General features: G+C 39.1%; 2 protein-coding genes across 2 annotated transcripts in view; both read right to left on the bottom strand.

Annotated features, from left to right (window-relative positions):
• Positions 1–829: 829 nt before the first annotated feature.
• On the bottom strand, positions 830–13,977 carry sdcbp2 (syndecan binding protein (syntenin) 2). Its single transcript, XM_017433491.3, has 9 exons — positions 13,819–13,977; positions 8,786–8,837; positions 8,160–8,256; positions 6,163–6,254; positions 5,610–5,774; positions 4,622–4,797; positions 4,278–4,449; positions 3,036–3,127; positions 830–2,333 (listed from the first exon to the last, which is right to left on the bottom strand). The coding sequence occupies exons 2-9, from the start codon at positions 8,834–8,836 to the stop codon at positions 2,279–2,281; spliced, it is 900 nt and encodes a 299-aa protein (XP_017288980.1). The 5' UTR covers position 8,837; positions 13,819–13,977; the 3' UTR covers positions 830–2,278.
• A 1,419-nt stretch (positions 13,978–15,396) lies between these two features.
• Positions 15,397–21,898, bottom strand: part of fkbp1ab (FKBP prolyl isomerase 1Ab) — a 7,872-nt gene continuing 1,370 nt past the window's right edge. Inside the window, exons 3-5 of the mRNA XM_017433492.3 lie at positions 19,267–19,379; positions 17,138–17,298; positions 15,397–16,412 (exon numbers count right to left, since the gene is read on the bottom strand). Coding sequence (XP_017288981.1) covers positions 17,170–17,298; positions 19,267–19,379 — 242 coding nt within the window. The 3' untranslated portion in view covers positions 15,397–16,412; positions 17,138–17,169. The remainder of the gene's footprint in view (positions 16,413–17,137; positions 17,299–19,266; positions 19,380–21,898) is intronic.

Below are 21,898 nucleotides of genomic sequence, written 5' to 3'. Positions count from 1 at the left end.
TTGGGCTGACTCCAAATGTCCAGCAGCTCATGAGATATTTTGCTAACAGTACAGGCAAACGCATGCAAACACAAACAGCAACGGTGAAGTTATGTGAACAGAAAGACTTTATTTGTTTTACAATATTATCTTGGTTACATTCGTATATAAACTTTTAGATTTTTTTCTAATATTTTTGTTTGTTTTTTTTTTTTTTTTACAGAATGACAGCATTTTTTATTTTTTCCTTATCAGATTGCATACCAAGAAAGTCAAAGAAGTACATGCATCTGAACAGCAATAAAAGGAGAGACCTTATATAACAAGTAGAAATTCACACGTGTAAGCTCTGCTCCGTCTCGCTGTGCTCATCAGTCGGGGGGGGACGACATGTTCACGACTTTAACCCGTTAACGTGGAAATGTTGATTTCAGCTGCTTTCTGTGTTTCACCTAATGAGTTCTCTCGTTAACATGAGGCACCACAAACACAGTTTAAAAATAATTAATAAAAAAAAAAGATGGGACATGATTATTAATTATGTTTATGAGAATTTTTTCCCCTCAATTTCTAAATTTTACGTTGATTTCAAAATATAATTGTTGAAATGAACACAGGAGCATCTTATAAAAAAGGTCATGAAAAGTGCACTTAGTGGGTCGAACCCGGCCCGGCTCGGCTCCGCCCCCTCTGAAATAATACCAACAGTTCCCTTGAACATGATCGCCCGAAACACGAGACCGAAAAAAACAACACTTCACAACCAATCGTACAGAAATGCGCTCGGATTTTTTCGGATTTGCGTTTTCTGGCTGCATCTCTCCGGATGCCCTCTCTTTTTTTCCCCCAAAGCGTTCCCCTGGAATGTGCACAGTGTCTGGACAACACATCGGAGCAGGGGTCTGCAACCTCTCACCATTAAAACGGATCGTTTTAGCATCCGAGGAAAGTTTATAAAGAGCCACAAAATCCACCCGACTCTTGATAAGTTTTAATTTATTTGCTGAATTTGAATTTTTCCCAAATCTGGGATGAAAACCAATCATCCAGTTAGAATTAAATACAGATTAGGCTGCAGCCAAGAGTCTTTAAAAGAATGAGATAAAAGGTGAAATCAGTTTGTTCTCGTTTATTCCACAAATACAAGACCTCAGCCTGTTTATGGAACCAGGCTTAGTTTTAGTACTTTTCACAATATTAAAAGAAACTTCCTACATGTTTTTGCAAACGCTCAAATTTGACGGTTTAAAATCTCTGACAGGATTTCTGATTTCTGCACCTGCAGGTACGGCAGTTTGTTAATTTTCTGACAGATTTGGAGAAACGTCTGAACGCTGAACGAAGTTTAAACAGGAGTTTAGTGAAAACTCGATGCAGTTTGCACGATGCTTTTGTAAATATGTGTCCTCAAGTACTTCAGCTCCCACAGACAGCCCCATTTATTTGTATTATTGGCGTCACGGTGGTGCACAAATCGCAGAACGATGGAGCATCGGTTTGAAGGTAAAGATGACGGGTTTGTGGGATTTTTAGTGCCCCAGCGCCGCGGGTTGCAGACCCTTGCACCAGGGCCTGGAAATGTGTCGAAATAGGTTTGCCATTTCTGCGAGAAGATAGAAAACTTTAAAGTTACGACTCTGACACGACAAAGGGGACTGTAAATTTTTGAAAAATAATACACGATGCTGAATTAAAAAGCTAAAACGTCCCAGCATACAGCAGAAACTAAAAGCAACTTATTGGTTAAATCAATCCTACTGGCCCGGGTAAACGACTGTACAGCTATCTTCTACCGTGGGTGTTAGTCGAGCTCAGATTATTTACAGAGGACGTGCACGTTGGGGCGTGCACGTTGGGGCTCTGACGGCTGCCGATCGGCTTTAAACAGCATGTCGCTGACTCACATCTCCACACTGAGGAGGAAGCTCTGGACTCATGATAGTTTGTGCATGGTTTTTAAAAAAGAAAGAAAAAAAAATCCAATGTTCTCGATCTTGAATAAAAATTTAAAAATAGCAGAAAAAGGGGGTAAACGTATGAGACTAAACGGTTAACATATAGACAGAACTGATGTAAACCAGATGTATAAAAAGTCAATTTGCTGAAGAAGGAGGGGGAAAAGGCATTTTTAAAAATGTTACAGGTAATAAAGGAAGAAGGTGACTGAGATGTACGTTAGGATGGGTTTGATATGAAGACAGAAAGACACAGAAAGAGAAAGTTAAAGATATCAGAAAACGGAAAGAGTCTCTTCTTTTTTTGTAGACATCCTGACAGTTTCCAGCACGTCTCCCGGTCCTCACACCTCCGGGACGGAGTGATCCATGGATGACCGCAGGAGGCCGGTGGACATCCTGGGAAAGAAAAACAAACAACATTGATCACCTCGTTAGAGAACAAGCTGCAGATTCGAGGGGGATTTCTGAACAAAAATGGCGTTTAATGACTTTTGGGGTTATGAATAAACAAACAGGAGAAGTTAAATGTCATTATTTTTACTTTTATCCCATTAAAGAAGCAAACTTTTGGTTATTTTATTTAATCACAGATCCTATTTCTGCAAACTAAATGTATAAAGCTCAAATGAAACCCTGTTATAAAGTGCCTTTTTGAATGATGATACGGATCTTTAACAATTTTTTTTTTGTTTTATTGAATTTGTTTCATGAAATTAGATTCATTAAATAATCTTTTCAACATTATTTACGGAATCTAACCTGACATTAATAACAACATTAATTAACAATATAATTGCAAATTTAAAAAGCCTGCTGCCTCAGAAAATCTTATGTTTTTTTTTTTTTTTTAAATTAAAAGGTGCACCACAACAATAAGATCTGTTTTTAAACTGAGGAAAAAAAAACATGCAAACTGTTTGGAGTTCTAGAAACTTTAAAAGCCCACACCTTAAGTCATTTAATTGTGCCTTTTTTTAAGGATTAAATGTGTTTTTCCTAACAGTTAATGTAAAGGAGAGTCTGCGTTGTGAAATGGAATTTTTACGTGCGGTTATTTTGTTGTAGTAGTGTCTCTAAAAGCCTGAGCTTCAGTCCTACCTCTTAATCATGTGTTCATAGATAAACTTGGGCATGATGGTGATGGTCATGGTGGTTGGAGAAGTGTTCAGAATGTCCTTGATCTGAGAATCCTGGAAAGATGTGAGACGAGGACAGAAACGGATCAGAAGCAGGTTCCCTTTCCAGTTAGAACATGTCGGCTGGTATTTAAACGTAAAACAGCACTTTCATTCATTTCTGTGTGTTCTAAACATGTGGATAATATAAAATAAATAAGTAAACATCCGTGAGACATGGCTCTTTGTTTCAAGGTAAAGATCCTCTGGGATGAAAACAGCCTCTGACTGCGGTCTGATTTTAGATTCCTGAAGTGTTTAAAACAATCTTCTTGTCTAAAAAGCAAACTTTCATTAGATGACAGAGTTAGTTCTGATCTCAGACCTGTTGTGGACACTTAGTGCAGAGATTCATACAGAAAACTGATTTACAAATGATCCTTTTTAATCGATTCATATTTAAATACAAGCTTTGACGTAACAGTAGCTTAAAACACTGCAGAAACTCTTCCAAAGTTGTTGCTTTAGGCTTTAAAAAAGGAGTTTGTTTACTAATGATGGCTTTTCTTCATAGCTGAAGATCCTGTTTGTGTATTTTAAATGCGGGAAAACTTGAATGTGTCCAACATAAGGGTTAAAAGGTGTTTCAATTGGCCTAAAATTATCCTGCTTTTCTGCAGTGAGTCACTTTTGATCAAATATTACATCTTGGTTTTGTATAACTGAATAGTGCCAAAAGCTGAATGTAAAAAAAACCCGAGCTAAAAGCTAAAATTTGCGTGATCATGAAAGCTAAAAGTTGGCAAAACTGCAGATAAAACCAAAATTGTAGCTAAAAGCTAAAATTAGCCTAAAATGAGAAGGATTTATGTTGAAGTTGATTCCAAAGAACAATGTTTTTGAAGGTATTTCTATGGGGAAAACTTAAAAATAAAGTTATTAATTAAAAAAAATATAGCAGTCACAGCACATTAATACTAACTGAGCCGATTGTTTTGATACATAAATGATTAAAATGACGCCAAAGATGTGGAGGTAGATTGCAGAAAACGTACAGAAGAAACTCTAAACAGAAAAACAACGATGCAAACCCTGAAACAACATGTACCTCGGTGCAATCTATACGGGAAAAAGCAGCAATCAAACAATAAATTTAGGTGTTCTGCAACCAATCTAGCTTTTATTCTCTGCATTGTTCGTATTTCTTAAATTAAAGGTGTCTGACCTTGAGTCCGATGATGTTCTGTCCATTGATTTCACAGATGTAATGATCGGTCAGCATGCCGTTGCGGGCAGCAGAGCCATCTTTGACCAGAGAGGTGATTTTCCCGGACTTGTAGATGAAGCCCACGTGGCCTGAGCTGTCTTTGTGCATGGTGATGGTGCGCTGGAACGGCCTTGATGTGGAGGAAAAACAGACAGAGAGGATATAAGATGCAGGATGGCAGATAATAATCCATCTGAGAAGCTGCTCAGCTCAGCCCTGGCCATGAAGCTCACGGTAGAAGCAGCGATAAAAGCTTAAAGATCCCAGTAGGTGTTGGTAGAAGCACGTGAACCGCTCCTCACCTGTCCCTGACCACCATCTCGATCCGGGTCTCTGCTGCAGCTTTCAGAGCCTTGTGGGCCTTGTCTGTGCTCCAGCCGGCACAGTTCTGCCCGTTGATCTGCAGGACCTGATCCCCGAAGCGCAGCCCGGCCAGCGCCGAGGGGGAGTTGGCCTGCACCAGCTGGACAAACAGCCCCTGAGGGAGGAAACCGATAAAACATGAGCGCCAGGGGAGGACGAGGAGGAGCGAGAGGACGCTGCAGATATACAAACATCGTACAATTGAACTTTGTGTTTAGTTTCAGAGCAAACTAAATATGAAAAATGTGCACGTTACTGTGAAGGTTTGCCAAAGTCTGGCACTAACAACTAAACTAATAAACCAAGAAAATAAACAAAATTTGGCTTCCGGGCTTTGAAAAAGTCACGGTGGATATTATCCAGCAATCAAATCATCAGGGAGCGCTGCAGATAAAAACATGAAAAATAATCTGATAACAAAATGTTCACTAATATGATGCCATAAAACCTCCAACTTGGGAAAAAAACTGAAACTTTCTGTGTTGTTTTTTTTAACTAAAACCAGGATTTCTGCAAGTTTTAGTCAATTAAGTTAAGATCTTTTCAAGACCTTTACCATTCAGATTTAGGACCTACATGAACTCCAAAAACTAACAGATCACTGTAAAATTTCTTTCAAACTAACAAATGTTATCGTCTTTCGACCAATTCAATTCAAATCTTTCAAAGAACTATAAGAAAGAGCAATCGTTTTCCAGGCTGAAAGTCAGTAAATATATCCTGCTGCACACTGGGCCCTTTAACTTTGCTGCAGCGTATGATTTAATCCGGATCTCTCCGGTGATCTTTGTGCGTCAGAGTGAAAGATTAAAAGGTGGAGCTGATCCGTTTGCGGCGTGTCGTCAAAGGGACGTGAAACAACTATCAGTCCGTTCTGAATTATTTACGGGAGCGCAGTAAGAGGAGTTTGAAAAGGCGCTGACTCACGTTGTCGATGGAACGCAGCCGGAGCCCCACCTTCCCGTCCTGGTCCTTGCAGAGGATAATCTCTCGGAGGCCTTGGCGGATCTCCGCCCTCCTGATGCCCACGTCGGCCCCCGTCACAGGCCCCACCATCGCCCCGACACCTGAGCTGGAGGGAACGGCCACTTGCTGTGGAGGTGGAGGAGGAGGTTCAAAGAGGAGCGTGACATTAAAATATGTTCATCATTCAAGATCAGGAACGCTTTAAGCACCTCGTCTGAAGATTATTATGCTTTAACATTCAGGGTGAAAAATATTAGGGAAATGGGAGACATGGGCGAAGGTTTCTGAAAACAGCAGACATCACGGATGATGAAATCCTCGCTGACAAGCTTAGGTTGTGAATAATCTTCATATATAAACACACACGGGCTCCTGGAGGCGAGCGAAGAGCTCACACTCTCCCACACAGTGAGTCACTCAGCTGGGCGGACCTGCAGTGCCACAAAGCTGTCGGACGGTTCGGTCAAACATATTTTCTAATCAAATGCGACATGATTTTTTTTCCCTTTCTTACATTGTCAGTCACAGGCACGAGGGCCAGGTTCCTCTGGACTTCATCACTGTTCAGGGCCAGCCCCATGTAATCTCCCAGATTGGGGTACAAACCTGCAAGAACAAGGGGGGAAAGAAGAGGGTGAGTGAAAACGGAGAAGACAGGCAGTTGGTAGGGGTGAAGCAAGCTTACGTCGGTGCATGAATTAGATAAAAACGCTGCCTCTACCTGCTACAAATGCTCAGGTTACAAACGAGGAGACTAGATTAACCTCCGTTCTTCATTCAGGAGCATAAAACGCTCCCAGCTCCTGTTGCCTTTTAAACTCATCTCATCTTCTCTGCACCCTCCATCAGATCAGACTTGTCGTTTTGGCAACATTCAGTCCTTTATCGGAAAACTTTTGTGACGCAATGCAGCCAAACTTTAAAGGGATCAGTATCTTTTACTTGTTATACAACCAAGGATACTGTAACCTTACAAAAAAAGGTGTTGTGTTTTGTGTTCAGTCATCATATTTCAAACTTCTAAGTAAGTAAGTTGTATAAATATACAAACAAATTTCATGCAAACTGGTGCTGCTGACAGGAAGGTAGTCAGAAGAGGCTGCAAAGTAAAATAAACGTATATTTAGGTCAACCTACTACTTAAAATTGACTTTAAAGATGCACTGATCGTCTGGATTAGCCTAAAATAAAACAAACACCAGTTTCTTCAAGATACACAGATTGCAAATTGTTGTTTTTGCGATTAGTGCTGCAAACGTTTCATCTTAAACTGTCATCAGGTTAAGATTTTAGATTAAAAATGACATTTAATAAGAAAACACAAATGCCAAAAGGAGCAGCACTGAACAGATATCAAATAAATGTCTTAAAGCTCTTCAATCAATTCAAACGGCGCTCCATGGTGGGGAACCTAAAGCACCAATAATTGGTTTTATACATTTCTGGAAAGAAATGTGTTAAATTCAGTCAGGCTACAGTTGGCACGTTCTCTGATGCGCTCCTGGAGTCACATTAGCAGCCAGAACAGAAAGTTACTGTCATTAACTTGCAAATTATTATTTATTGTAATCTACTTCCTGCCTGGCCGGATGTTATTTTGACTTTAAGCTCGTGTTTCACTGGACTGAAACTGATGGCGACAAGTTTTGGAGACAAGATTGCAAGAAAATATGCAGGTTTTCACTTGGAATCCCACCGAACGACACATTTGCGTTTTGTATGTCACTGCAGAACAAACTAAAACATTTCTGCAAATGTGCAATTTTATTTTGTTGCCATTTAGTCACAAAGAGTCTTAATTTGATCGCACTTTATTGTCCTTTTTGTCTCCAATCAGGTGGTCGCCAAAACCTCCCAAAGTTGTCTCAGATTTCTCAGACTTTCTGATGGATGGAAACTAAACGGAGAAAGAATCGAGGCAGGTTCCAAACAGACATTAAATGCAGATTATCAGTAACTTTCATCTGGTTTTATTGTTCCTGTCATTCATTTTGCCCCGTTTCGACTCCCTCCCTGCTTCTATCCACCTCCTTCTTCGTCTTGGGTTTGTTCAAATACCTCCTCTCCTGCTATCCCAACAACTGCCAGAGCCAGTCACCATGGTGACTCAGACGGAGCTCTGCCGAGGTCCAAACAAAAGGCGAAAAAAACCCCGACAGGACTTTGCATCCAAATAAGAGACGAGCGTTTGAATGAGTGGGAAAACGGGATACGGGGTGCGAAGCGAGAGAAGAAACACTGAAGTCACTGACGCCTGCAGATCTACTTCCCCATTTTTACTTTTTAAAAATGCCTTCTGTGAGAAATTACTGAGGCTTTCTACTGCTTTCTTTAACATCCCAGTCCCCAGTTATGTTGTTTTATTCACCCTCTGAAGCAGATTCCTTTAAAAGCAAGCAAGGACAACAAAAAATACCAAACACAAGGACGAAGTTTGAATGAAACCAAAGCAGACCGACTGTGACTGAGAGTGACATTTTAAAATGCTTGTTTAGTGTCTGTGAGACTTACTGGATCCCGGCATCTCGGCAGCGACGGGCTGAGGCTGGTAGGTTCCCTCAGTGATGGCCGGCATGGGGGTGGTGCTCTGTGCAAACTGGGCCTGAGCCTGGAAAGCAATCAGACACACCAGTCAACGGAAAGCACTTTGACATGAAGGTTTGACGAATTTGGCGTCGGATGCATTTTCTCTTCAGGAACGACACAAAGACGGAATAATAATTAAACTCAGGACAATAAATCTCTTTGTGCTCGTAGACGACGGGACGAAATCAGATGGATTACAGCGCTGTGCAAAAGTAAATTTAGCATAAAAAGAGTCAAAGTCTGCAGAACTACAGCACAAAACCACTTCAAAAATTGAAAGAAAGCTCTCTTCTTGGAAGCAAAATATGAAGAAGCGATGCATGTATCAACACTCCATAATAATGCAGATAAACTGCATTTAAATGACTGCATTTAACTGGAAGTGGGTTAAATTTGTTTAGCTTTTGTATACGTTTTGATTTGCATCATTTCTCTGTTTTGATGTGCTTCTTGCAGCTCTGCCTGCAGCACAAACAGCCTTCAGAGCATCAAATGGGATAAATAATTAAGTACCACCAAATAACGAGCGCAGTAAATTCATATGGTTTTACCTTGATGACCTTGTCAACCTTCAGGTCCTCGAGGGATGGATACAGAGACATGCTGAAAAGACAAACAAACAAAACAAACAGCTTTGAGTAGAAGGTTTTATTGAAGGAAATAACCCCCCTGCAGGTTGGTTCTACAAACTCCAGAGAGGTAACTCCTCATATTACCTCCATTCCCCTCCCAGAAAAACTTTGGATCGAGTTACTTTGAGATGCACCACAGAGATTACAAAACGGAGTGATCAAATTTAATATTTCTACAGTAAAAGCTAAAAGGAGGAACATATTCTAAACTGTGTCACGACGTCAGAAAGTAGGGAGCCGTGTAAATGAAACCAAAATGCACAAAAAGGATATTTGACAGCTGATTAATTGTTCAAGTTGTCCCGATTGCTATGAACTACGTGTTTATTACATCTTGCAATAATCTTCAGTTTTTTTCTCTTCTTTCATTAGTTGTTGTTTATTTTTTTAAAGAAAACAACAAATGACCTAAAGTTTCAGAAACATTGAGAGATGTGATTATTTCGCATTAACCTCAATAATTGTGGCATTTAGCGGGATGTACATAATCATTTCATTTTATAATGTTTTTGTTTTATCTTCCTGCCACATCAGGTGAATTTAAGCGTGTTGACTCAACAACGAGATGTTATAAAACCTGCAGGCCAAGGTGTAAAGAACAAATTATGCCATGACAAAGTGTCTTATACTTTTATTCCTGTCATCCTGGCTGTTTTCAGCCTAAAACTTAAATTTCAGCTCAAACAATCAGCTAACAAAATGACATATTGGGGCCTGTAAACGCACGACTTATTCCCAGTTCAGACTGCTGCTAAACAGGGTAAACACTGGAAAAGGGAAGGGAGGAAAATTTTAATGCATATATATATATATATATATATATATATATATATATATATATATATATATATATATATGGCGCTGGTTTACCTCAAGGAAAACGTAACTCAGAAGTCACAGGCATGAAAACAAACAGCAGAATGGGGAAATGAAAAGCAGTCAGCTGACTGAAGCTGCGCAACAATAAGGCCGAGCAGGGTGAGGCAGTGAGAAGATAACGGATAATAAGCACAAGGAAGCCAGAATAACAGCCTCATCAACCTAATTCTTATAAATAGCATGAGAAGAATGTCTATCAGTGCACTTACTGCGGAGGTAATGACTTCGTTATCTTTTAGTTTTCAGTCATCTGAATCTGGTTTATTGAAAGTGAGTCACTCCTTTTTATGAATCGTCTCTTTGCCCGATGCCACCTGTTGATATGTTACTGAATATCCTTTTTTTACTGTCCACCTTAAGGCCCCGTCCACACAGAAAGGGTTTTCTGAAGTTTTAAGAGGGGGGTTCTGAGTGTTAAAAATCTATGTTTTTCTGTAGGCAAACAAGAAGGAAAACATTGATGTCATAACCCCACCTCGAACCTAACCTACAAGCTGAGGGTTTCTTCTTCTTCTGTTGTATTTACATTTCACTCCCAGTGTGTGAGCTTTACGCTCCACGCCTTGTTTCCTGTTTTTGGTGTATTTTTATTGCAGCACCACATACAGGCCTGGCACGGTTACTAAGGAGCTTTGGGTCATTTTCTAGAGACGACGTTGTGTTTACGAGGATACAAGACCTAACAGCGTCATCTTCTATTAACGTATTAATAACCGTTTACAACTTCAGTAGTTTCCAATTTTTCACCCATAAAAACTGACTTCTGCTTCCACCCATTTGTTTTTCCTTCTCCTCATTGTGCAGTTCTTAAATTCAAAGTGAATCATTATTAGTTTTCTGTCCTGACATTCTGACGTCCTTCTTGGGAACTTACAGAAATTCCTTAATCCCAACGGTTATATCTCGCTGATGAACTCAAATATGGGGAGAAAGTAATTGGCTGGATGTTTTTTATTTTATTTATTAACTGCTTTTAAGATATTTGTTATAGTTTGAAGTGTTCTTACTATTTTCCTTATTGTGCACTATAAAAAACAGGTCATTAGGTTTGTAATCCTGTCTCAAACATTTTGCCTTTTGGGGACATATTAATAACGTTGAAGTTGATATCTTTGGTCTTTTTTTTTTTAAATAATGTGAAGAAACGTAATAATTCTTTCTGTTGATTCGACTGACAGCTCCATTGTTGGGATAACTGTTATTCTGCCAAGAACCCTCCATTAACTGCAGACTTATTTACGTGTTTAAACTTGCTCAGGTATTTGTTCCAAAAATGCAAAAAAATAGTGACTATTTTTCTCTTTATGGATAGATAAAAATGTAGTAATTACAACTTATTCTTAGTTAAAAGACGCCAAAATGTTCACTTGTTAAACCTTTTTTGAGTAAAACTTGTTTTTTTTATTCCTGCAAAATGAAGTACCAGTGGAGATGAAGGTTAGTTGTTGTAAAAAATGTTAAACACCAAACATTATCGCTTTATGTTAGCAATGTTTTTGCATCCTGGACGAAGAATTCTTCTGTAATAAATTAATTAAGTTAGTAAAATTTCATAACAAACCCTAATTTAATGTGGCAATTTATAAAATGTGTAATGTCGCAGAAAGTTTGCTTCCAAATGTGTTAAATTTCAAATATTAAAAGATAAAAGAACCACAAAAAAAAGAAGGAAGGCGTAAAAAATAACTAAAAAACAGCACTTAAATGAAAAGAATTTGATTAAAGTAACAGATTAGGGCAACATCTGAGCAAAAAGGTGAAGATGAATAAGAAGGCTGTGATTTAGGCACTAAATGAAGTTTATGAAACAGAAAGTCGACACTGTGAGTAATAATCACAAGACGTGGACGGATCTCTTCCTCAACAGGAAAACGGCAAGAAGCATAAATATTTACAACAAAACATCCACTGTAATCAAACTATAAACAGACTTCCTTTCCCCTTCACGTTACTGCAAATAAAACCAATTTTCCTCAACGAAAACAACCCATTTCACATAAACATGCACATTTAAACGTGCAAAATGTGGAATTTTTTTTTTCACACCTGTGATTCATGTTTACACAGTGATATGTTAGGTGGTCCCCGGGAGATTTATTTTGACACCAGTGAGTAAAAAACTGCACTCAGATCCTAAAATAAACACATAAAATGACCACAATGAGATTACTGTTACTCCTCACTCACGCAGCTACTCCAGCCACTACTCCATTCTGTTCTTCACAGTCCTCACAGACAAGCGCAACGTTGTGTTCGTGGACAAAGACGGGCATTTTAATACGTTCTGCCGTCTACGTTTCGGCTATGTGTTTCTCTCTAAAACAAACCTGCAGGCTAGAAATAAATACGCCCGGAAAAATATTTGCTTTAGTGATGACCTAACCTTATTCCAGAGAAATAATGTAAGAGGATATACCCGACTAACAGAGTGAAATAAATGAGTTTCTTAACTGAGAATCATGCAACAGTAGCCTTATAGATAAAAAAATCAATACAATTTAATCTGTAGCTCCTTTAGTAATGGGCGATAATGATTTTGCCTTTGTTTGTGTCAAATCAGCAAAATATTTCATGAATCATTGAACGGATTTTAATGAAACTCTTAGAAAGTAATGACTGGCTGTACATCTACAACTGATAGATTTTCAGACTCAGCTTGATTCAAGATGGCCGCCACAGCTAAGCCATCTTAGCTAATACAAAGATGGCTACAAGACAGTGAATTTTATAGATTTTGAGCTAAAACTTGTTGCGAAAGTAGCTGAGAGTCATCCTTTAACACGTATTTCGAAGGTGTTAGCAAAATATTTTATGAATCACTAGTCAGTCCAATTTAAGATGGCCACCACAGCTAATCAACCTTAGCCTACACAAAAATGTCTGTAACTTAGAGAATTTGACAGATATTGAGTTAAAATTTGTCGTGGCAGTAGCTGAGAGTGCCATCAAATTATAACAGATGTTATTTTTGAGGTTTGACCAAAAATGGCTGCAACTCCATTTCTCAACGTGATCTTACCCTAAAACTCTGTGGACTCCTTCAAGGAACGAAATGCCTTTTGTGTGTGTGTGTGTGTGTGTGTGTGTGTGTGTGTGTGTGTGTGTGTATTATAGTTTTTTAGAGCGTTTCACATTTGCTTGTTCGCTGTAGTGCGATCCCAAACTGCTCCAAGACGTCATGAATATGACTTTTGTTACTCTCCTGAATCCAGATGATGCTGAAAGGCCACGTCGAAACAGAAAATACTGAAACGAGTAGGCCTGGGCTTAATAAAAATAAATGGATTCGACTGCTCCTTTTCAGCCCGGTGTGTGACAAACCAGAGCAAAAGCTGGCAGAGGCTGGACGGTTAACTTTAGTGGGCCTGAACGAATCGGTTTGATCCAAGAATGTGGTGTGTTTTTTTTTTTTTTTGTTAGTTTTTTGGCAGCTTGTTCCGGTCTACTGACATGGCTGGGAAACAGAAAGAGGAAGGGACAAACTGGGGAAGGAGGACAAATTAAAAAGAAACACTAACCTACACCTTCAACACTGTGCCTGGTTAATATGATTTATTGTATCATATAAACCTCACAAGAACAACAAACCACAATCATTTATGTAACTTATTTTTATACCCTGCCTTGTTGATATTATTATAACAACACCAAACTTAGAAATAACACATTAGACTACAATAGAAGCTCCTATCTTTAACACTTTTATTATTAATCCAAACAACTATGTAGTTTTGAAGCTAAATGCGTCCGAGGCTGAAGTTCAGACGCAAAATGTTGCTAACCATAGCAAGCTAACGTTACCGCACTGCCATTAAACATTAACAAGCCGTTTCAGAGAGGTCGGTTTTGTACCACAGTGAGTTATTTGTTGAGTAGATTAAATTATAACACCGATTAAGGTGCATAAATGAGGAGGAAACTAGCGGAGCTGCTCGGCAGTCTTTTGTTCCGACATAAACAGCAGGGAGGAGGGGAGCTGGCCGAAAGGAAAAACGACGTTAGCTTGTTGTTTGATTAAAAAATAAATAAATAAAAAACCCGTCAGGAAAGGTTTTCAGTTCGGATATTCTCACCTGTGAGATCTGAGTGTCGGTGTTAGAGCTCGAACAGTCAGTTGGGACCTTCAGACAGCGCCGGACGTCTTTATTTTTTCTTGTTTCTTCGGCTGTTTCTCCGTCTGCCCAAAAAAACCTGAAGGGGACTTCTGGAAAGTGACGTCACCGCTGGCTTCCTGCTCGGTCGGCGGTGACGTCACAGGCCACGCCCCATGTTTGGTGGGAGGATGGGTAGGGGGTCACGTGGGCTTTGCCTCATACAGTCAGTTAGTTTTATGTAAGATGGATCCGCTTTGACTTTAAGGGTTTATTTAAAGGTCAAAAGAAAAGTTTTTCTGAAGCTAACATGGATCAAAAGAAAGCCATGAAAGGTGCTTGTTTTCAGAGTGTCCCATTTTAAGAAATTTACTCTAATTTAAAATTAATAATCAAAGATGGAAAAAATTATTAGGTTATCTTCGGCATTTTCCATGATCATATATAACGTGTCAAGCACAGGAACGTCAATAAGGCAGTAAATAGCAAATACTGATAGTGTGGGGGTGAAATGGCAGCAATTAATTGTGTAAACCAAAACTCCGACAGCTGAGTCATTCTGCAGCTTATGAAGGTCAATAAAGTTGGATGGATGTGGTTGGTTCAGCTCCTGGTGAGAATTACAACCCAAAGTCTGGAGACTGACTGTGGAAATACAAACCTTCAATAGAAGAACCAATGGGAAACTCCTCGCAGACTGTGTGACATCATCGTGAAGCTCGGGGGGTTCCTCTGCTGAAATGTGGGGCTCCAGTTCCCGACAGCATCACAAAAAAAACCCAAAAATGTGTTTTCAAAGCAGTACTTTAACCTCCTCAGCATCCTACAGCGGTCTGCCACAGCTGGCCCGGCCTCCTTCTACGTCTCCAACCCTGTAAAATAGGCCTACAAAAACTCTAAAAACAAGTCATTAATGTCTGAAATCAGAGAAATGGTCCACTGGAGTGTTTTATAATGGTGTTCAACGAAAAGAAAAACATGAAAACTCATTATTTTGATATTTTATTTAATTTCCCCTTTAATGCTGTTCTGCAAGAGCAGACGAAGGTTCTGGGTCTGCTGTGAGAAATCACCTGCATGCCCATAAAATCCCATTAGAGCCTGGGATTGAAAACTTACAGACCCTAAAAGTATATATATAAAAGTAAATAATAAAGGTTGGTAAAAGCCTAAAAATATACAGCAAAAGGCTAAGTAAAAGTAGCAGAGCAGTAGCTAAAAGTAGCAAAAAGGCTGACCACAAACAGCAAAATACTTTTGCTAGAGGTAGCAAAAAGCTAATTAAAAGCTAAAAGCAGCATAATGGGAGCTAAAAAGTAAAAGTAGCAGAAGACAAAATATAGCAAGTATGCAAAAGCAGATTTCAAACAGAGAACATTTGTAAATATACTTAAATATTTTGAAAAGTTTATTAGTTTCAGAAGTCATAGCTCATCTCCTAAATCAGCTGACTGTTGCAGAAGCGTTTAGACTGCAACAAACTATATGTAAAATACTAACTAAACACTATCAGTAAGTGAGTTATAATTTGTAGTGAGAAGAAAGAAGTCCACAGGCAGATGAAAAGCATTTCTTTTATTTTAAATACATCATCATTGGTTCAGCCTGCATATCGTAACATTTCAGCACAGAACTACGCAGAACAGAGGCGGTCTGCTGCAGCTCAGACAGCCACAAATCAGACGGTAAATTCCTTCATTTAAACTCCATTTGAAACCCATTCTGTCAGATATAAAACCCCCCCAAGGTGCCAGAGTGTCGGCTTATTTTTCTCATCACAACACAGTCTTTGAATAGGCAGACTGGTGCATCGCTAACAGCATCTCAGAAAGGACAAAAAGGGTTAGCTTTTCTGCTAAAAATACAAGATTCAACCTGATACTCGCAATAAGGCTAGGGAAAAGTCCTTTGCCCTTGTTTGGACATTTCAAGCATTTCAGATGATTTTCAAAAACGATCCAACCGAATCCTGCCTTTGCAAGGTTAGACCTGGATATGGCTTTAAATGAGGCTTAAAGACGACGCGAGAAGGCGGTGACGATGTAAACTGAACGCAGAGCTTTCGAGCTGTAAACGGGAAGTTTCCTATCAGATCTACAGCATGCAGACAGGGCAGAGCACGCGTCTGAACCATCTACAGCTGTCTTCTTCCTGCCAATTACTCCCCTCGCTCAAAACAAAACATGGCTTCGTGCAGAAATGTCCATTTTAACTGCTGCGCTGCACCATGACATTTCAACTTGCATCGCTGCATCAGAAACTTTCTTTTCAACCATCCTTTGAGTGAAAAAGGCTGCAAATGTGTGCTTTTTTTGTATACTTTTGTTAAAAAATCTGTCGATGAAGCTTGGTGCTAGTGGTTTATTGGCGTTTCACACACTTCAGCAAGAAAAAGAACATGGAAGTTTGAGGTTATGGCCCATAGTCTCAAGAAGGAGGAGTATGATTGAAAAATATAAGTGACTCTGCCGCCACAGAGGTAAAATAACACAAAGTTGTCAGAGTTCAATGAAACAAGCAGTGAAACAGTGCAGACCGTCCGAGCGTCTCCTCGGGTCACGCAGGTGCGAAGTCAACTGGAAAGATGAGGGGAAAGATGATTATTTTACTTCAAAGTTTCTTTTTAGAAAGTTACAAAATGATCAGCGTGCAGGTTGGTCTCAGCCATAACATTATGACCACACCCAACACTGAGTAGGATTTCGTTTTGCTGCCAAAAAAGTCCCATTAAATCACGGAGTTCAACTTGAAGTCTGCTGTTGTAGTCTCATTTAAGAAAGGGCTTTTCAGCTTCAGTTGCAAGAAAGTTTATTATAAAAACTAATATAAGTTTGAGGGTTTGAAGAGATGCAAGAGAACTCCTGTGCTTTTGATATGAAATGTTACTACAGCTAAATAAAAGAAGAAGAACTGTCAATAAAAGCATAAATTGCAGCTACAGGAACTGTCATAAATCCACCTGTGTGTTTTGCCCTTAATAGGCCACTGCTTTAATTTGAGGCATAAGTAGTCAGTGCGTCTGAAGACGGGCCTGAAGGTGAGAAACAGGCTGAAGTTATGGTCTGAAGTTGAGCCACAGCTGCTGATCGTGTGTCTGTGTGTACGTAGGTGTATAATTTGTCAGCCCACTCTTAACGAGCTTTAATTTTTATATAAAAAAATAACCATAGTTTTCCATTTACGGCTTTGGTTATAATGTTATGGCTGATCATTATAAGGTTACATGCTTTGGGGACAATATTACTCAAAGCAGCCTGATTATTAGTAATAACCAGAGCAGGATTTGTGGTAAAATGCTTACACAACACACGACAAACAGGCTGTGGCTTCGCTTCATTCCAATCTGAGCAGCTCGACGTCGAAGACCAGGGTGGAGTTGGGAGGGATGATGCCCGGATGGCCTTTGTTTCCATAAGCAAAGTCAGGCGAGCAGGTGAGCTTGGCCCTCTGACCCACACTCATCTGGAGGACGAGACAGAGGACAGAAAGAAGAGATAATGTGGTTATAGAGCTGGATAACACGACCCAGAAAGGAAAACAGCTTCTTAACAAATGATTATTAAATCAAAACCACAGTGCATCCAGGCTTGTTGCTTTATTTCTCAAGAGCTCAAAATCCTAATAAGGATACATCTTGTTGAGGATTTTAAAAATTCATCCAAAGCCTGAAGGTGGAGCTTGAAATGACTGCGATGAAACGTCAGCAGCAGTTTGAGATGAAATGTGCCACACAGAGCACAGTGTTGTAAAGTCTTAAAGATTGTAAGAAACACAATCTGCACATCGATGGTTAATGTGTCCTTAAATTAAAAATCTGTGAGCAAATTACCATGTGTTTGTTTACCTCCACAGGCTACAGCCAGTCTAATGGAGGTCAATCACCTGACCCAAGCTTCCACATGGTTTTCAGCAGATTCAGCTGTGTTTACATTGAGTGTGGACCCACATTTCATGCGTCAGTACATCCAGAAACCTCCTTTAGTAAACAAATAAAACTGCAGCATTTAATCTGGTTCAGGATAACCTTTGTCTGGTTGGTTTCATGCGTGATGAGTACCTTTAATGCAGTTTATGCAGAGATAAAGGAAATCTTAGCAAGTAGAAACCTACAATGATTCCACATCAATAAATAATGAACAACAATATCAGTTATCAGCATCTGAATCATGTCAGCTCAGTCTGCGTGGCTTTCTTTTTTTTTTTTTTTTTCTCAGCACAGTCTGTTCCTGTGACTCAACACGGCTTTAGCAAAATCTGTTAATGAAGTAACAAAACTTCCAGACTGCAGTGATCTACAGGATCAGGAAAATTTGTTGTAGCTGCGATGAGGGGAAAAAAGGGTTTGAACATCACGACAAAAAGGCAATTTTAACGAAACGTTCATAAAGTAATCATCAGATGTGGATCTACAACTGATCAACTTGTGGAGTCAGTCCACTTCAAGATGGCTGCCGCAGCTAATTGAGCTAAGAAATACAGAAATGTCAAATTTACAGATTACAGAGTTAAAGTTTGATGTAGGAGTGCCTCAGTCGTCCTCAACACATAACAGATCTCACAATATCACATGAGATTGTGTCTTTTACAAGTTCTGATCAGTTATAACTTTTTTATTCTCATCATAAAATGATCTTAGTTTAAAACTCCGGCGTAAAAGGTGGCGGGTGATTTACATTCCTTCAAGGAATGCAAGGCCTTTATTTAATAATCCTGTGCTCTGCCAGGGGTGGAAATTAGCCCCCGCCACTGGCCAAATGCGGGTAAATATTTGAAGTGGGTGAATTTGATCAACACACATGCCACTGTGGTGGGTTGGTGATTTAAACAGAAAAGGTGTTATTTGTCCTCCTGACATATAGGGGGCAGCAATGTGCTCGAGTTGCTGCTGTTACGTCGAGCCGCGTTCCCCCATCAGATACGGTTCCCCCTGCGTCTCCGTAAATAATGACTTATCTATTAACAGAATTGTTTAGAGGGGCAAATATTTCTCATTAAAAAAACAAAAAAACATCATTCTTTTAAAAATAAAATGTGCTAATAATATCATAATACAGAGGAATAAACACAGGTAAGGAGTTGTTGGTGAAGTATTTTTGTCCCATGTTTTAGAGGGGGAACCGATTATTTCAGACGGCTGAAATATTTGGTTCCCCCCTGGTAACTTCTGCAATTTGCAGTTGCACCACAACTGCTTCCACCCACCTCCATCATCATCATCATATGAAATAACTTTTTGTTACAACATAAAATAGTGGCTGGTAAAAGTGGCTGGTGGACAAATTTTTTAATTTCCACCCCTGTGCTCTGCAAACACATATACAAAAATAAACCTTTTATTTATCTTTTTTTTTTTTAAAGCCTCCATTAAATAGAAGTTAAGACTTTTTTTCTGTTCATCACAAGACAGCCGAACCCTGAGTAACAACCTACCTGCACCACACCCTCCTCCCAACCTCGGATCACTTCCTGTTTGCCGATCTTGAACCTGAAAGGCTTGTCCCTGTCCCGGGATGAGTCAAACGTCCGTCCATTTGTCAAGGATCCTACAGACACGGAGAGGAATAAGTTTTACAGCTGTATAACATGCTGGTTTAAGGCTGATTCAAAGGGTCCCACTTCGCAAAAACACACCTTTATTAGTGCTTTATAAAAAGGTTATTCATGAGTTTGTAAGCACATTATAAAGTTTTATTAATCATTTATAAAATACTGTTTATACAGTGAAGCAGGCTCACCATTTGGCAAAATCAATAGCTGCACTTTTATTTATTCAGGTGTTAAGCTTATTTATTTTTAAACAAAAATGAGCTACATGTCACAGTCACAGTGCTCACATGCAGGTAAATTACCGAGAAAAGTTTGATATTTAAAATCTAAATTTGAAGAAATTAATGATGTTATCTGTTATTATATCTAGTATTTATTTATATTATTTAATGATAAATATTTAATGTATAATCTCACCTTACGGCGCCATATTGAGCAGGAAATTCAGAATTTTTAAGGATTCAAGAAATAAGACAATTTCCACTTTTACAGTTATTAGCACCAGCAGTGTGTGAGTGTGTGTGTGTGTGTGTTGCAGCGCTGCACATTTTATTAGACACATCAGGGCGGAGAAGGCTGGACGCAACTTTTAATCCCTGCAGCAGAGAGGGAGTCTGGCTCTTATGTGGACATCCGGACAGCAGCTTGAGAGAATTTTAGCTAAAGAATATTCAGTTTCATGACAGATTTCAGGGTCGCTTTGAAGGCTGGCAGGAAAAAACAAAACCGGAGAGGAAAGGAAATCCTGCAGAAACTGCAAGACTCCAATCGGGCCTTTCTGCTCGTTACATAACGTTGAAGCAAGCAGTTACAGAACATTTCTGTTCCAACAAGTGAACATTTGATCGTATCAGATATTTTCTTGTTTGTAAATTTGTTTTAACCTGCTGAGAAAATGCATCTTAAAGGCTTTGGACCATTAATAAATGCTTTCAAGAGCAAAATATCTCATCAGATTTCCATAAAATCTAATAACTTGCATCTTTTTAAAAATAATGTATGCTATACTTTGGTATAGTAACTAAAATAATCTAGAAATGTTGCTATTTTTACCTGTAAACGATAATTTTGCTAAAGATCCATAGATGTAAAAATGTAATAATGTTTAAATTAAAGTTTGATTTGGGTTAAAGCAGAACTTCTTGGTGTTTTAGCTGCATCGTGTTACGTGAAACATTTCAGCATTAGTTGCAGGAGTTGGAGCACAGTTTGCTATTTTTTTAAACATTATTTTCATCCATAACAATAAAAAGTACTGACAGGGATCCAGCAGGGGGCACTGTTGAGCCAGGAAGAAGGCAACATTCTGTTTGTTTAGTTTATTTTTTGTAGTACAAATCTCAGAGCCCTGTAGAAATAAAAAAAACTCATATTTAATCAACTTGCTTTGGGCATTGAACAGATTATATTCACGTATTGTGGAGAAATAAGGTAAATTTTAAGCCTCTTGAGTCTGAACTTAAATTTTACACATAAATCTAAATGTATTAAGATTTTACAAGCACATTAGAAAAAAAATTAACAATAAAAACCATTATTAGTTAGAGCCCAACCAAAAAAAAATCCATTAAAGCAAAAGTGTCTGTGTTAATATCTTACCTGCTGTAGATACCTCAGTTTAAAGAAATAAGAGTTTAATTCTGACTGGACTGTCGAGCTAATTAAAACGGATGGCTGCCGTCCTAAAAACAACTCAAAAATGTTAAAAGTTTGCCTTACATGGTTGTTTACAGGGATGGGCTTTTCAAGCAAATTAAAATAAAAACACTTATTGTAAAATTAATGCATTAAGGTCATTAAGGCGTTTCACAGCTGGTGTTTATTTCATCCTGTGCTCATGCTGAACTAATTAACATACAAGAGCACAACACACTGGGGTGAAAAAATAAAAAAGCTCTGAGCTGAGCCTTTCTGAACGCAGAGAAACTCTATTTATTTATCACGTTAATGATGGTTAATCTCTGCAAACACTGTTTATTTAGGACCTCTGCTTGTTTTATGTGTTTTGCCTAAAATGTGACAGCGTCCCTACGACATGTGGTGATTATAGTTTATTTTAAAAAGTTCTAATTCTGCTGATCATGCTTTATTTTCACCAGCCGAATGGATCAGAGGAGTGCGCACGTGTTCAGGTAATATTTAGTTTTTCAGTGGCTGTGATGATTGTCTGCTGGCGGAGTAGGCGGGACTTAACGACCCACATCCCTAATGTGCAGATTCTGGTCCCGAAAACACAACACCAGGTTCTGCTGGTTTTAATTCCCAACGAGACAAAGAAGGGACATTTGGTCTATAATCTCTGTTGGACAACAGAACAGCTGTCTACAGCAGGTTAGATACTGACTGCTCATAACCTTTCCACTTTAAAAAGATCTGAACTATCCCTGTGGGAAGGCGCTCACGTTGTAAAATATTACATGAAGGACGCAGTGAGGGGAGGGAGCCATTCTTCCAGCCTCCCAGACGGTTATAATCCGCTCAGTCGGCCTACCCGCCCCCACCCCCACCCCCGCCC

This window comes from Kryptolebias marmoratus, linkage group LG8 (genome assembly GCF_001649575.2).
Source record: "Kryptolebias marmoratus isolate JLee-2015 linkage group LG8, ASM164957v2, whole genome shotgun sequence".
Lineage (NCBI taxonomy): Eukaryota > Metazoa > Chordata > Actinopteri > Cyprinodontiformes > Rivulidae > Kryptolebias > Kryptolebias marmoratus.
This window is presented reverse-complemented; position numbering and strand designations above follow the sequence as displayed.